General features: G+C 37.7%; 1 protein-coding gene across 4 annotated transcripts in view; it reads right to left on the reverse strand.

The window, feature by feature from the left end:
- Positions 1 to 16,824, reverse strand: part of RANBP9 (RAN binding protein 9) — an 82,135-nt gene that overhangs the window by 17,468 nt on the left and 47,843 nt on the right. Inside the window, exons 4-9 of one of the 4 annotated variants that reach the window (XM_021100196.2) lie at positions 16,186 to 16,353; positions 10,746 to 10,768; positions 6,932 to 7,116; positions 3,567 to 3,679; positions 2,158 to 2,266; positions 383 to 573 (exon numbers count right to left, since the gene is read on the reverse strand). In XM_021100196.2, coding sequence (XP_020955855.2) covers positions 383 to 573; positions 2,158 to 2,266; positions 3,567 to 3,679; positions 6,932 to 7,116; positions 10,746 to 10,768; positions 16,186 to 16,353 — 789 coding nt within the window. Of the gene's footprint in view, positions 1 to 382; positions 574 to 2,157; positions 2,267 to 3,566; positions 3,680 to 5,653; positions 5,823 to 6,931; positions 7,137 to 10,745; positions 13,263 to 14,564; positions 16,354 to 16,824 lie in introns of those variants that run through there. The other 3 variants (XM_084967370.1, XM_084967371.1, XM_084967372.1) reach the window with 3 other exon arrangements.

Below are 16,824 nucleotides of genomic sequence, written 5' to 3' on the forward strand. Positions count from 1 at the left end.
CCGGGGATGGGATGGGTGGCTTCAGACACCACAGCCAGGACACCTCCTTCACAGTTACACTTTATTGAAATACACAACTACCTTCTCATTCCCAGTTATCTCTGATTTAATATCCAGACACAACATGAATCCTGCTTTTCACTGATGGAGATGTGCTAATACCTGTTTGTAGAAACCGCTCATCTTTAAATCACTTTCTGGTACTTAAAACACATGAACCTGACCCGCCCACAATTTTTCTTCCACAACATCTTGAGATTAAATATACACATGCGCAAAATGCAGAAATGTCTAGATTTTTAAAAAAAAATTATTTTGGTTCAAAATAATGAGTAAGGATAGAAATTTAAAGATAATGTCATAAAACACCAGTTTTTCTCACCAGAAAAATGTGCAGTACTTCCTTTGCCTGATGCTAAATTGTGGATATTCATTCCATGACTGGGGCTCATACTTGGACTACTAAAAGGTCGAGGACTAACAGGGTAACTGTCTTGAGATTTTGGACTTCGGCCTCCCAAACATCGTACTTCGCTATCTGTACCATTCACCATTTCTATAAACTGACGCACTCTAAAAAGAGAGAAGAGAAGTTGACTCAGATAATCTTCAAATTACTATTATTTAAAATAGCAACAGATTTCTGAAAGGAAGTAGTTTAAGAACTTGTATTTATCAGTAAGTCTGACCTCTATGTGCTAAAAATAGTAAATACAGTTTCATATACTGTACTTAGAATAAATTTAAAATTTTCCAGAAAAATGAGTACAATGCAAAAGACATTCTATCTCCTTTAATCAAGAATCACTAAGAAAATCTACCTGGCTATAATAAACAAACCAAAATGGACCCTTTTATTTTTAGCTAAAATAATTTAATCAAAATAATATTTGCACTTGGAAACCAATCAAATAGTACAGAAGAATATAATGCGCTTTACACACACACCGACCTACATACAAAAAAAGAGTCTAACACCCCCCCCGCCCCCCGCACCATCCCTAGTTTCATTTGCAACCTCTCGACCAAAACGGCCACATTTAAACTGCTACTCTCAAGCAAAACAATTCTGACACTGGGCTTACTAGGAAGAGTTTCTGGTGCTTAAAGACCCGAAACCTTAAGTTTAGTAACACCTGAATCTTAAAATAAAGACCCATATGACCAATAAAAAAGCCAAATTAGGATGGCCATTTAAAAAAAAAGGAAGGAAAGAAACAAAACAACCGCGTTGGTAAGGATGTGGAGAAACTGGAAGTCTTCTATACTGTTGGTGGGAACGGAAAACAGCGCAGGGCGAGGGAACTGTGAGGACAAATTTTTCAAAACTCTCATCTGGTCAACAACTCCCCTTGTGCATAATACCCAAAGAACTGAACGCAGGGACCCCATGTCCACTGCAGCATTACTGACAATAACTGAAAGCTGAAGCAACCCAAATGTCCACTGACGGATGAATGAATAAATAAAATGTGACAAGAGACACATTATGGAATATTATGCACCATCTTGTAGCACTGTGTCAGAAGGCAAGGTGTCAGGAGGAACTTCGAGGCCATTATGTAAGTGAAATAAGGCCGTTACGAAGGACAAATACTTTATGATTCCATGTACATACGGTACCTAGAGGAGTCAAACTCTCGTGATCTTATAAAGACTGAAAGTGGAATGGTGGTTGCCAGCAGCCGGAGGCAGAGTGAGAGACGAGGAGTTAGTGTTTAATGGGGACCAAGTTTCAGCTCGGGACAATGAAGGAAGTTCTGGAAATGGATAGTTGGTGATGGATGAAAAACAATGTGTAAACTGTACGTGCAAAATGGCAACCTTTATATTGTGCATATTTTTGCCGCATTTTTTAAAATACCACAAGCTTATTATAAAGTACTTTACAGGAGGAAAAATAGATACCCATCTTCTACTTCATGTTTTTAGACACAGGGATAGAAGAACAGAGGAGCAAACACAAAGCAAAGGATGGCTTCTGTTCATACTCAACATCATATAACCGGTTACTTCAATGAGCTACGCCACAAATTTTTATCTAAATATTTGAAACAAGGTAAAACAAAACTTATTACAACTATTAAAGCATGAAAATAATTTTTGGTTATACATACACGTATATATATATAATTAACAACATTTTATTAAACTCACTTTAATGTGAAAAGGAGATTGGGATTCCTTTCAAGTAAACTTGGGTATAACTGTTGTGTTGTTTCAATGGCTTCTCCCATTCTTCCTGCTAACACCAATTTCTGTATTCCTATTTAGAAAAAGAAGGGAAAAAAAAGATCAATTTTTTTTAACAATAGACCCTCAAAAAAAAAAAAAGCTAGTAAAAAACTTTCGATAAATTATCATGATTAATTTCATCTTTTTCTAACTCGGTTTCTATTTCAAGGACAATTTTCAGACAAACTAAAAAAATTAGAAAAAAAAAAGCACTTTCATGAAAAAAAAAAAAATTCACACACACAAACTAACATAGGAAGAATACCTGATAAGCAATACGGATGCACCGAACGCTAAGACAAGAAAGGCAGGTATGTGTTGTGGCGCACGCACGCCGTGGTGATGGTTCCACGGACGCACATCGACTCCACACTCGTCCTGCTGAACCCACTAAGTACATACAGCTTTTAACACGTCAACCATACCTCAAGAGTGTTGTTTTGTTTTGTTTTGTTTTTTAAAAAGACCGGAGGCAACATTGAAGAAATAATATTCAAAACGTCTCACCAAATACTGTAACCTTTTGAACCCAGTACTAAAGAAGGCTAGCCTTTGAGTAAGGTCTCAATTTCGACAGCCACCCAGTGCGCCTCCTGTGCGGCAGCTGAGGAGCACGTGAAGAGGAAGCGATCGTCTCCTGTCTGCCAGAGCGCACAGCACAGTGAGGAAGACTGATGAGCCCACACTTGGCTGCAACACAAAGTCGTCAGTGTTGCCATCACAAGGACCTATGAAAAATCTGTTTCCACCCGTCACGAATTCGCCCGTAATGTCTGTAGTTTTCACCCCTGTTCATCTCATCAAGTCACACTCTCCCTGATGGACTACCGCACCAATTTTAGGATGGCTAATTGTGGAACCGTTATCAGGCTGACGCGCCCTTGTTACAACAGGCCCCAGAGCTCTGGGACCTAAGCAATAAATACTTACAATTGACGTTATCTTAAAAGAAGACAGCAATTTAAATGCAAAGATACTTAAATTTATTTCACACATCATCTCCACTAACATCTAATCATGGGACTGAAACAATTTTAAAAAACACTTCTAATTAAATGTCTACCTTCTGAAAGCTCAAGAAAACATTTTTTAAGGAAAAAAACGGTAAACATTTCTTACAAAAATTTCTCCAAAATTATCTTTCTACATCCAGAATGCTAACACAGTCCTGTGAATTGTTTTAAAGCTGATCTTCAAAAATGTCAATAAAAATAAACTTCAGATGCATCAATTTTAAGTTAACATATTTGAAAAATAAAATTTCTAAAAATCAATGTCACCAAACCTATAATTTGTAAACGAGTGTTAGTCATGCACCACAGAGTCCTTACTTTGTCTATTCTTAATGGAAGCTAATTCTTCTAGAACGGTCTGGTCTGTAGATCTGGCAAAGGCCTCTGCTGTGGCACAGTACCCATGGTGGACTAAATAAGATGAGACCATTCTTAAAATAAAAAGAAGAAACACACATCTTTTAGTCAAGAGAATACATGCTTCACACTACAATTTATATAAACAAGGTCTACGCTGGAGTTACAAAACCAACCTACTCCCATGGAACAATCAAGACTTTAAGTTCAAAAAGTCATTTTGTCTTATTCATGTAGTATTTCCAAAAAGACAACTGCAAATGCTATGCTGAGACTACTCTCCCTAAAAATTAATATATTCAGAGAATCAAGGACAGTAAAAGACTTTGATTCTTGGCACTCCATCAGCTGTAGGTTCTTTCCTATCATTTCCCACCTTTAGTCAATCGTACCAACCATAATTTGTTTTACCTTTTCGTATGCCTTATATGAGTGAAGTGTTAGCATTTTGTAAACTAAAACAATTTGAAAACAACAGATTAATGCTTTGTGTTCCAGAGTTCAATCACCTTTTCTGATCCATTGGTTACATAAGATGGGATCACAAGGTGTGAACACAAGAAATACTAAGACGAACCTGGAAGGAGAATCTTCCAGAACAAAGTCTATGAGGGTGACAGTATTAATCAATGGGGAGCTGAACTTCCAATCTAAACCGTTAGTATGGTAGTGCAAAGGAGAGTAAGTATTCACATATTATTTACGCATTAAGTGACACTTTCAAAGAGAAAGCACATTTTTTAAAAAGCCACCTGGTGGTATTTACATCTACCACAATTTTTTTAGAAAAATTGTTGCCTAGGAGTTCCCGTCATGGTGCAGTGGTTAACGAATCCGACTAGGAACCACGAGGTTGCGGGTTCGATCCCTGCCCTTGCTCAGTGGGTTAACGATCCGGCGTTGCCGTGAGCTGTGGTATAGGTCGCAGACGTGGCTCGGATCCTGTGTTGCTGTGGCTCTGGCATAGGTTGGCAGCTATAGACCCGATTCGACCCCTAGCCTGGGAACCTCCATATACCGTGGGAGCAGCCCAAGAAATGGCAAAAAAAAAAAAATTGTTGCCTAAACAATATTAACTCTAATATCCAATAGATCTGTAAACAGTCAACTCCTAAACCTGCCTCCATCTGGCACTACTAAGGGCCCTTAGGGAGTTCCCATCGTGGCGCAGTGGTTAACGAATCTGACTAGGAACCATGAGGCTGCGGGTTCGATCCCTGGCCCTGCTCAGCGGGTTAAGGATCCAGCGTTGCCGTGAGCTGTGGTGTAGGTGGCAGACGTGGCTCGGATCCCGCGTTGCTGTGGCTTTGGCGAAGGCCGGTGGCTACAGCTCCAATTGGACCCCTAGCCTAGGAACCTCCATATGCTGTGGGAGCAGCCCAAGAAATGGCAAAAAGACAAAAAAAAAAAAAAAAAAAAGGCCCTTAGAAAGCAGCTAGAAGCAGTGGTTCAGGAAAAGGGGCTGAGGGCGAACGGAGGGACCCCCTAAGAAACAGATTTTTCATCTTATTTCATCTAACTGTTCAAATTAATCTAAGAGATGAAGGGAGGGCATTTTCAAATGGACGTCCCAGGAGGTCGTGGTGAGTGTCAGTTTCGTGAAGAACGGGGGAGGGTGTGGGCCCTCACTGAACCCCAGCTGCAGGATTAAGAGAAACGATGTTTCCTCCGCAACTATCTTGCCATGATGCTCGTGGTAACCATTTTTAAAGCTTCGAGAGATGTGACCCGCAGACGGCAATCTGTTTCAGCTCTCCCTCAGGGCAGCCATGGGACTCTGAGTCCGTCTCACTACTCTGTCAACTGCGAGGGCAGCAGTACTAGGGTTGCGGCTCTGAAATCCCAGATGATAGCAGGTCTAGGGCAAAAGCTTGTTTTCAGAATCATCACTGTGTCCAAAATTATTTCCTCCAAAAAATACACACATAAAGCTCCATCAGATTTTTAAATTTAAGACTGTTCAAAGAAATTATAAGAAATTTAAGGACTTCCCATTGTGGCGCAGCAGAAACAAATCTGACTAGTATCCATGAACATTCATTCAGGCTCGATCGCTGGCCTTGCTCAGTGGGTCGGAGATCCAGTGTTGCTGTGAGCTGTGGTGTAGGTTGTAGACATGGCTTGGATCCCACACTGCTATGGCTGTGGTGTAGGCCTGCAGCTATAGCACCCATTCAACCCCTACCCCGGGAACTTCCATACGCCTCGGGTACGGCCCTAAAAAGAAAAAAAACAACTTATGATTAAATGTGTCAGACTGACACTATCTTTAAGCTTTGCTATTTCCTGAGTTATAGTAATGAAACTGACTATTTAAACCCAATGGTGTTTGTTTAAAGCCTATACTGTTTTGAGTTTAAGAGCTACCATTCAGTACTACTGAGGTTAGGGGTCGTCGCTAGCCTTCTGAACAAAGGCAGTCTGGAGAGTTCGACCGTCTCAGGAACGTTTTTCTCCTGCTGACTTCCACAATGCAATTCTGGTTCATAAAAAGCTCCCTAATAAAACGAGGTGAAAATGTGGGGTAAAGGACAAGTTGAGAGAAAGGTCATTCACTTTATGGCGCTTTTACTGACATCCACTCTTGCTCTCTGCTGCCTGCCCTCCACCACATCATTACTGACGCCTCAGCAATGACTGACCTGAGGAATCCTAACCCCATGCTCACTGTTCCTTGCTCTTTGTTCCCTTTACCTCCTCTTAAAGGTCTAACAAGAGAATATACAACAAGCAAATGGAGGTTTTAAAGTTCCTTAAGCTGGAGAGAGAGCCAAGTAAACAAAAACAGTGGGTCCTATTCTTGCATGGAATCCCATTCACTGGAAAAATTTAGCCAAATCCTGAAATGTGAAATAGACACATCAAGTTTGTATTCCAGTATGTAAACAACGCCATTATTTTGATGCTTATTCCTCCTGAGAAAATTCTTTTTCCTCATAAATATTTACATTAACACAGCCAAGTTCATGTCCAAAAACCACAACGATGAATTACACAATTTAACTTTCTGAATTTATCTTTTGCATCGGCACTATTAATAGCTGAATCATGTAACCTATGGAAATTATCAACTTCTATTACCAAGAATGGCAAATATATTAACCTAAGATATCTACTGTCACTTTATTTCCTCTAGCAAATTAATAAATCAGACTAAAACACAATTCTCTATGCATGTCACTAAATGAAATATTAATACATTAAAACTAATAGGATCTATATTAATAGATAAAAAAGGTCCCATAAGTTGTCTTTCATACCAAAAGGAAAAAATGCTTTATAAAAAGCGCGCTTGTGAATAAGGCCATTCCTATTTCTTCACTTACTTTTGAATCATGGTCTGCCACTCTCCTTCTCGATCTCCAATAGGAAACCGGTCTATCTGAGCCTGTATTTTGGTTCTCCACTCTCGCATGTAATCTTCTATATCAAACACAAAAGGATGTTGCCCAAAATTAGCATCAACAACTTCTCCTGGTGTCTGGAGCCCCACAGTAGGATATAAATTTGGCTGGAAGACAACACATCTCACTAAACATCCATTCTTTTTATGTTAAAAACATATTCATTCTTTCAAATGCTATCTTTAAAATAAGAGAACTACAAATTTACTTCATGAATATTTAAAAAGCTCAACCAAACCAAGTGGAGGAAGACTAAAGCAAATGATCTAAAATGTGTATATGCTGGACAAAATAAAAAGCCCTTCCTGTAATCTAATCAAGAAAAATGCGCAGCCCCCTAAGCTACTTATTTATTCAGAGACCATGTGGCATTATACTTCTAACAAATAAAGACATCATTCTTGCTCTTAAGAATATGTCATATGGTAGTTATAGAGATTCAAGGATAAACATCTAATTCAGGTTTACCCTTTTATATATGATACGTGCAATGCATTTCTAGAAACTGCATGTGAAAGCTAGTTACTATAGAAGTACACCCTAAGTGGGCATGTACTATTTTAAGTTTACTAATTTCATTTATCTGTACATCTAAGATGCCTTTATAAAGGGATGGTGATAAACATTTAATTACAGGCAAAACATAGTACCATTAAGAGTAAGAGATTCTTTACATAAAAATAAGAGACTCAAATGCAGACATTTCAAGAAAGGAAAAGGATGGATTTAAACATTCAAATTCATAAAGAAATACATTTACTCCAAAATATACTCCCAGATTTCGAGGTTAAACAATCACATATAATAGCTTCAAGTACGTGTACCATAAATACAGTTGTCTTTCATTTTGGTTCTGTCAATAGTTGTTACACCTAAAACGGAAATAAGTTACCGAATGGTCTACTAAACAGGAGGGTTTAGTCTTTACAGTTACCCCGTTAAGTCACTGTTACCACTATTTACATTACAAAGACACAGAAACTGAGGACTGGGGATTAATTAACTTGCTCACGGTCACTCTACACTGTGGCAGAGGTGGGATTAGAACAGAGGTCTATCTAACACCAATCTAAATTCAACTTTTCTTTCTACAGTTCTAAACCCTCCTTCATCTTCATTCTCTGCATTTCCGCCTTATTTCTCTGCTTTAATGGTAATCACAAGTATTTTCAGTACAAAATCAAGTAAAGAAAGATTAAGAGAGTATAATCTGTGTGTAAATATGAGGTGTTTAGATAGACATCACTACAAAAAGCTGACAGGGTGCTTTTAAAACCAACTGACCAAGCAAGCAACCAAAATCAGAAACAGAAGTATCATGTCAAAATATGGAGAAATACAGTCACATTTGATTAGGGAAATAAAAGATAACACAACGTACACAAATGTACTGATTCTTAATAGTCAACAAAACTCGTAAATTCATAGAATTTTAAGCCAAAGACGAGTGAGATACTTATTACAACCTTCTCATTTCACCAATGAGAAAACTGAGAGCCAAGGAGCTTAAGGGGTTTGTCCAAAAGCACACAGCTTGTTAACACACACGGAAAAACTCCTGTCTCTTGGCTTCTAGCACAGCATTCTTTTCATTAAACCCATTATAAAACCGACATACTTTAAAATAAAAATATAGAAAGCCAAAAAGACTCTTATGTTAAAACCTTTTCTAGAAAAAAAAATCTGCCACTCATAAAGGAAAGGATCAATATTCCAAATACAAAAATACTCATGATATAGGAGGACAAAGATTACTAGTTCAAAAAGTTTTACCTGGCAATAGACACACAGGCAATTTGAAGAAATAGAAAATGACGACAAAAATAATGAAGACACAAACCGAAATGCAGATTAAAATGAGGGGTTTTTTTGGTTTGTTTTTGTACATCAGATTAAGATTTAAAAGACTGGGAATACCCAGTGCTGATGAAGGTTGAGAAAATAAGCCCTCTCATCCACTATACACAGAACTGTGCAACAACAGAACCTTTTAAGGAAGAAATTTGGCAAAATCTGTGAAAACTGACAAAGCAGTTTCGCTTATAAGAAATTAATCCCACAGAAAAACAAGCATGTGCAAAGATATGTCCTGCAGCATTATTTGTAATAGCAAATAAAAACTTAAAAAGAATGTCCTTTCACAGGTGGTTTTATATACCACAATCATGGCGGCTCAGACTCCAATATCTACAAGATTTACCATCATTTTACGTCTAAGAAAAAAACACTACCTATTAAGTTCTGACAGGCCATGTATTCTAAGATGCACCTCATCACATAAATGTTAGAATATGAAAAAATATACATCATCCAACTGTATTAGTACATCCTACAATAAGGTACTATAAAAACAACAAAAAGAAGAGTAAAAAATTCATATGCTGACACAGAAGGAGGCCCAATATCCACTACCAAATGAAGAAAGCAAGCTACAGAACCTGTCTAAACAATGACCCCACCATTCCCCAGCCTACATTTAAATAATGGACATACTGCCGAACCTAAGTTTAAAAGAGAGGTAGAAGGATACACGCTCAACACATTCATTATATCCAAAGAGGCTGGAATTATAAGGAACTTCTCTTCTGTACATCACCGTATTTATAAACATTTCTTTTATTATTTGAATAGTTAATACTGTATATTACCTTCTGTCATCGGAAAGTGATAAAACACTAATGATAGAGTCAGCTTGGGCTCAGTGAAAAGTAAGTGTAACTTTTATACCACTTAACCTTGAAACTGAAGAATGCTAGGTTAAGAGATTAAGGACAAAGCCCTTAACAGACTAAGCTATGAATTTATAAAAACATAACAGACGTTTTAATTTGCTAGATTATAGATTTCTGAAAACAGAATATAACAATGCAGTGGTTTTTAGTAGAGCCCTAGTTTTGCAGCCATCACTACCATCTAATTCCACATCATTTTCATCACTCCAAAAAAACCCCCAAAACACCCATACCTATTAACAGTCACTCCCTGTATCCTCTCACCCCCTAACCTCTGGCAATCGCTAGACCCCTTTCTGACTCTATAAATTTGCCTATCCTGGATACTTCCTATCAGCAGAATTATACAATTTGTAGTCTTTTATGGCTGGCTTCTTTCACTTAGTATGTTTGCAAGGTTCATCCATGCTGTAGCATGTATGGAGTTTATGGATTTACGTAAAACAATCTTTTCTGGGAAACTGCTTGTAAAAAAAAAAAAAAAAAAAAAAAAAAAACACACCTATGTAGAATTAGACAGAAGTAAATAGGAAAGAACATACATAAAAAATACACAGGTTTCACTTCTGTTAACCCATGAGAGATGAAGACAACTCCTATAAATACTATTCGAACTCTTAAATCAACATAATAAAATCATATTCTCAACATCAGTTTTGTTTTTACATTTATAAGATTTTTTTCTGATGAAAACAAAGGCAAATACTGTATCTATCTATAAAAGGCAGATTTCAAATCAGTCTAAGGAACTGGAAAGGTGCATCATTTTAAATGCCAACAACTTCTATACCAAGAGAATTTAATCAGTTTACAGATGGACATTTCTCAAACTGATTCTTAATTTCTGAAGGCCTGCACCAACAGCGGCTCGATAAAGGAGCTCTAACGCATGTGCGGCATGGCATGTAAAATAAGACTGCACTTTAAGCATGATCAGTTCTAGTTTCTTTATATTCCTTTTAATTAAAAGTGCAAAACTACTTTTACAAGAAATTATGTCTTACCGGTAAGTCGGTGAAAGCAATACCTAAAACGAAAAGAAAAGAAAAGAAAACAAATGGCATTAGAAGCTGTTTTTCAAAGGCAGAGTATGGTGATAAGCTGATTTCTAACTAAAAAGAAGAGAAAGGATAGCAAAGGAGGAAAAATATTAAAAACCTAAATACAAAATAAGGCTAATTTTTTTCTCAATGACATTAACACAGGTCTGAGCGAATGCTGTCCCCTTTCAAGCTTATCACCTTTAGAGTAACACACCAATTTCTGGGGTGCTGCTGTTGCCTCCAGGATTTTGGAAATGGTTTTAGAAATATCTTCAGAGCTATGTTAGGAATCATAAAAGAAAACTGGTTGCAAAATAGTCACATTTAATTCCTGACACTTATGTTGCTTTATCTAGCCTTATTATTTATATCTTCCTTATCTAGATTTAGCTTTTAAATAATTCCAAGGGGAAAGATTTTATTACCAAAAAAAAAAAAAAAAAAAAAAAAGTGTACAGAAAATACAGCACTTTCATTTTGTAAAAAAAAAAAAATTCCTCTAAAAAGTACATTCTCAAACTTTTGACTACTCTGGAGGGAAAAATTAATTCCTCTTTCAAAGGACAAAGATTTATCCAGTTGAGAATTTCTTTTGAAAGTTCTCTGACAGTAATTTCAACAGTCGTGTGCAAGAAACTCTCGGAACAATAGCAATTTCACTGAAATAAATCTCCTGACATTCAAAGTGGCGGAGTAATAATCTCCCTTCAAACACTCAAATATATTACTTAGCTGAAAATAGATAATAAACAAACCAAATACGTCTCTAGGATCTCACTCATATATTTTAGAAGACTGAGCTCTAGAGTAAACGGGAAGGGGTGGTGTAGGTGAGTCACTTAATCACGATTCTTCACCATTCTTCCAGTCTAAACACACATTACAAAACAAAACCTTGTCAGAACCACTACCTTCACGATGTGGCCACCATCTGGAAAACGAGGGCCCTTCTGTCAAAAGCATCTTTAAGGTCTCTTCCCACCTGAGACCCTGTGGCTCTGTAACTGCTATATCACCGGAAAATACAGCAATCAGACTGTTTTTAAAGTAATAAAGTTGAAAGGCAAACTGACTATAAGTCTCCATTATATGTGTTTCTAAATAAATAGTGATTTGAACTTAAAGTGCTGTTTTTATGACTTGTAAAAACTAATAAATTCTTGCTGGTGTGTCCAAAGGAAAAGCAAATTTGGAGTCCCCCCACCCACCATAAAACATTCGGATTACCTTTAGCTTCATTAATACATAGAAAGCCAAGTGACTGTGGGCCAAACGAGCATGAAAGTTTATTGTAAAAATTTCAGAGAACTAAACAGGATTTGGAAAACAGTAAGACTAAATATTTCCATACACATTTTACTATTTTTCATAAAATAGCAGCCTAATCATTTTCCTCAAAAATGTCTACTGATAACAGATTTTGATTGTCTAAATTTATGTTTTAGCAAAAATTCTCTTGTCAGTGGAGTTCCCACTGTGGCGCAACAGAAATGAATCCGACTAGGAACCATGAGGTTGCGGGTTTGATCCCTGGCCTCGCTCAGTGGGTTAAGGATCTGGAGTTGCCGTGAGCTGTGGTGTAGGTCACAGATGTGGCTCGGATCCTGCATTGCTGTGGCTGTGGTGTAGGCCAGCAGCTGTAGTTCTAATTCAACCTCTACACTGGGAACCTCCATATGCTGTGAGTGGGGCCCTAAAAAGCAAAAAAAAAAAAAACAAAACCCCAAAACAAAACTCTTGTCGGTAATTACTAAATCTTCACTTTACAAAAAACTCTAATAAAAACTCCGACTTAATTCCACAGATTAACACTTTTGAACTCTGCCAAATAAAGCAACCATAACCTACACATATTCAGATGGCACAGGAACAAGTTGTATAATTATTTAAATTTTATGCAGGAAACAACTTTTTCCTAATTTGCTAATCTATCAAGAGGCTTTCTGGGAGTTCCCGTTGTGGTGCAGTGGTTAACGAATCCAACTAGGAACCATGAGGTTGCGGGTTCAATCCCTGGCCTCGCTCAGTGGGTTAAGGATCTGGAGTTGCCGTGAACTGTGGTGTAGGTCGCAGACTCGGCTCGGATCTGGCATGGCTGTGGCTGTGGCTCTGGTGTAGGCCAGCAGCTACAGCTCCAATTCGACCCCTAGCCTGGGAACCTCTATATGCCTCGGGTGTGGCCGCAGAAAAGACAAACAGACAGGAGTTCCCGTCGTGGCGCAGTGGTTAACGAATCCGACTAGGAACCATGAGGTTGCGGGTTCGATCCCTGCCCTTGCTCAGTGGGTTAATGATCCGGCGTTGCCGTGAGCTGTGGTGTAGGTTGCAGACGCGGCTCGGATCCCGCGTTGCTGTGGCTCTGGTGTAGGCCGGTGGCCACAGCTCCGATTCGACCCCTAGTCTGGGAACCTCCATATGCCGCGGGAGCGGCCCAAAGAAATAGCAAAAAGACAAAAAAAAAAAAAAAAAAAAAAAAAAGAGGCTTTCTGAAAAGTGATCTTCAACTGATGAATGATAATCAATAAAACAAAATAAAAAAATTTCAAGTAAGTTAACTTGCAGACTGAAATGTTTCTCCTTCAATTATTTTTCTCAAAACCCTTTCCATTTCTCTCTACATGGTTAAAAAAAAATATATATATATATACATAAAATCTATACATATAGGAAACCTTCATGAGACAAACCAAAAATGCAACAGCTTTTGGGTAGAAATTATCCACTTTGATGAGTCACTTTGCTGTGGAGCAAAAATTAACAAAACATTGTAAATCAACTACAATAAAGTTTTTTAAAAAGCATCTACTTTGGGAAATACAAGGGAAAATTAACTGAATAAAATTTTATAAAATAAAATTTTATCTTCTAGAAGCTAGAATCTGGAACAAAGATAAGCACATTACACTAGAAAGAGCCAGGGAATATGGTCTGCTCTCTAGGCCACGTGCTCTGTTTCAGCTACTCAATTCTGCTACTGTAGCAGGAAAGCTGCCATACACAGTACCAAATAAATGGGTACGGAACACAGCAGAGTGGCTGTGTTCCAATAAAACTTTATTTTAAAAATGAGAGAAGAGTGATTTGGCCCATGGGCCATAGCTTGCTGACTCTGTTCTAGAGGAATAATTTTTGCTCACCAATGCTTTACCATTCCATCCCCAGCACCTGTCCAGAGTCTGGCATATGATACTAAACATTTCATGAGTACTCACTGTGTGCCAGGTAATGAGTTAATAGCTTCACAGGCATCATTTCAGTGTGTCCTAACAATCTTTATAAGGGAGGTATTAGAGTGATCCTCTTTTACAATCTGAGGCACAGAAATGTTAAGTAACTTGCATAAGGTCACATGGCCAAACCAGGAGAGAAACCCAGGCAACTAAAGAACTCATACCGACCATTGTTATACTGACTTTCTGTGTGCTTAATATTTATTAAATTTATGAATACCAAATGTTTCAAAATGACTTAATATTAGAATCTGATTTCATCATTAGTTACCTTTTCTTAAATAGTATCTCACTTTTTTTTTCTTTTTTTTTGGTCTTTTTGCCATTTCTTGGGCCGCTCCTGCAGCATATGGAGGTTCCCAGGCTAGGGGTTGAATCGGAGCTGTAGCTGCCAGCCTACACCAGAGTCACAGCAACGCGGGATCCGAGCCGCATCTGTGACCTACACCACAGCTCATGGCAACGCCGGAACCTTGACCCACTGAGCAAGGGCAGGGATCGAACCCGCAACCTCATGGTTCCTAGTCAGATTCGTTAGCCACTGCGCCACGACGGGAACTCCTGTATCTCACATTTTTACAACAACTTTCTAACTCAAGAGAAAATGTCAACGTAAATGCTTGTGAAAATCTAACAGGTAAAGGCAATATCCTATCTCCTGTGATCTTCTCATCTCCCCCAAATAAAATTTCTCTGGAATAAAGTTTTAAAACTATAGGAAGATTAATTCTGGTTTTAAAAAGTCTTCCTTCACATTTTTGAACCAAAGGTCATACCGAAAAGCAGATTTCTCCTGGCTTAGTTTAAAAATCTTGGGTATCTTAAGCAGCCAAGTCAATGAAGACTATCCCAGGTAACTGCTTTGTAAGTCAGGGCTGAAAAAGTAACAGCAAAAACTAAAAGGGCTGTACCCTTCTGGGAACCAATTCTGCCACAAGCACCAAATCACAAAACCACATAACCTGCATGGCGACCTTTATCGACATTCTTGCACCTAAGAAGACTGTGAGAATCTCTGTGCACCTGTCACAACCTTTAAGTCAGAGAGCACAGGGCCTCCGAATCAATGTGAACAATCAGAAGGAAAAGATTTAAGCCGAATGTACCGATGAATAAGACAGTAACTTTATATAAGGAGTATTTTGAGACACTAAAAAAACAGTAACTACAACCAATGCCAAAAATCTAGAATCTTCTACTATGAAATTACAGAATTTCTGTATTAAAGAACATTTATTATAGTCTAGGCATACTATTTATGGCTTAATTTTTAAATACTATTTATAAGCAAACTGAAACTTTGGCCTTCTGGGGTTAACTTAAGAGTTAATTCACCTTTCATTTTACCTCATTGGAAATAATTTGCTATGACTCAAGGATGTTTTAAACAGTAAAATAATGTAAAACTTTTTTACTTTTAAAGCATCAGTCTTACTATCCTTTATACTTTAATAGAAAACAAACAAAAAAGCTTCAAAGAAAAGGGAGCATAACAACCATAGACAATTTTAAATCTAAAGTATTACAGCTGCACATTCAACTAAAACCCCTAATTTCCTTCTGGTCTTACAATGGATAGAGTCCCTCAAGTTTTCATTAATCTATTTATTTGCCACGTGTCTTTTACAAGTTTTGCTGCTATTTGCTCATTTTAATTCTGCTTCCTTTTGCAGAAGTTGTAGTCACCATCCTTTGTTAGCAGGGCTGATTTTTCAGTAGGTCAAAGTCCTTCATTTGGCTGGGCGCCTCAAGATCTTCCTTGCTTCGTCATTACCCCCGCACTATCCTAAAAACTGAGAGCCCTTTTTTCTTAGCACCTGGAACCTAGAGGACTGAATCATACTGAAGGGCTGTACTCAAAGCAAAGCAGAGAACACCTGGCTTTCTGCTACTAGAATAAATATCTGAGCATGAAGATTATTTCTGATAAGGCCCACATATGTGATACAATGTGGCCTTCACTGTAAGAAAAATCAGAGGTTTCAGTTGATTATGTGCCCATACTTCAGATTTAAATTTTCACCATTTCCTCAACTTCCACCTAGAAGGAACAAAGAATTTCCAGAGGCATCTACTCATAAAGGAGAATCACATAATCAACATGACCACCACGTTGTAAGTACAATAATCATAACATCTGGTTATTTACATGCAATTCATGATCTCAGTACCTAAACTATGTCCATTCTTGGTGTAGAAGCAGGTATTGTTGATAAGGTTAACACAACAGCCAATGACATCACCAGTCGTAAAAGTTGGTCCGTAAGGTTGTCCCGTTCCAGAAGAACAGAATGAATGTCCATCATCACCATGATAACCATATGAATGTTTATCCCAGCCTAAGGAGAAAGTTCCAGTATATTTACCATGAAAAGTAAGGTTCCTCTATACTAGAGATATTCATTAAGATTATAACAAGATAGGCAAAAAGTAGTACAACAGACAGTACCAAGATAAAATTCCCCAAAGTACATTTAAATTCTCAACAATTACATTACATAACTTCTCTATTAAAATACTGCTTACAGCATTAAGGAAAATACATTTGCCACAGAGATCACTTTGAAAACATGTCTTAAAACAGAGAGGACTTCTATCAGAAAAAACAAACATGGCAAGACACATTTTCCATGCATCTTTCCTTTGCTAATAGACCAAAGGTTTACTCTGACTTGGTTTAAACACACACACACACATACACACAGACACCACACCCACAGTTTAATACAAAACAAATTTTTCTTTCAATTTTCAAAAAGTTTCCTCCAAGGTTAATTTTTAACATTTGTAAGAGAATCCCAGAAAACATA

Source organism: Sus scrofa, chromosome 7 (assembly GCF_054392235.1).
Source record: "Sus scrofa isolate SSC_HxYL_T2T_F1_AM1 chromosome 7, Sscrofa_HxYL_maternal_Yorkshire_Landrace_v2.0, whole genome shotgun sequence".
Taxonomy (NCBI): Eukaryota; Metazoa; Chordata; class Mammalia; order Artiodactyla; family Suidae; genus Sus; species Sus scrofa.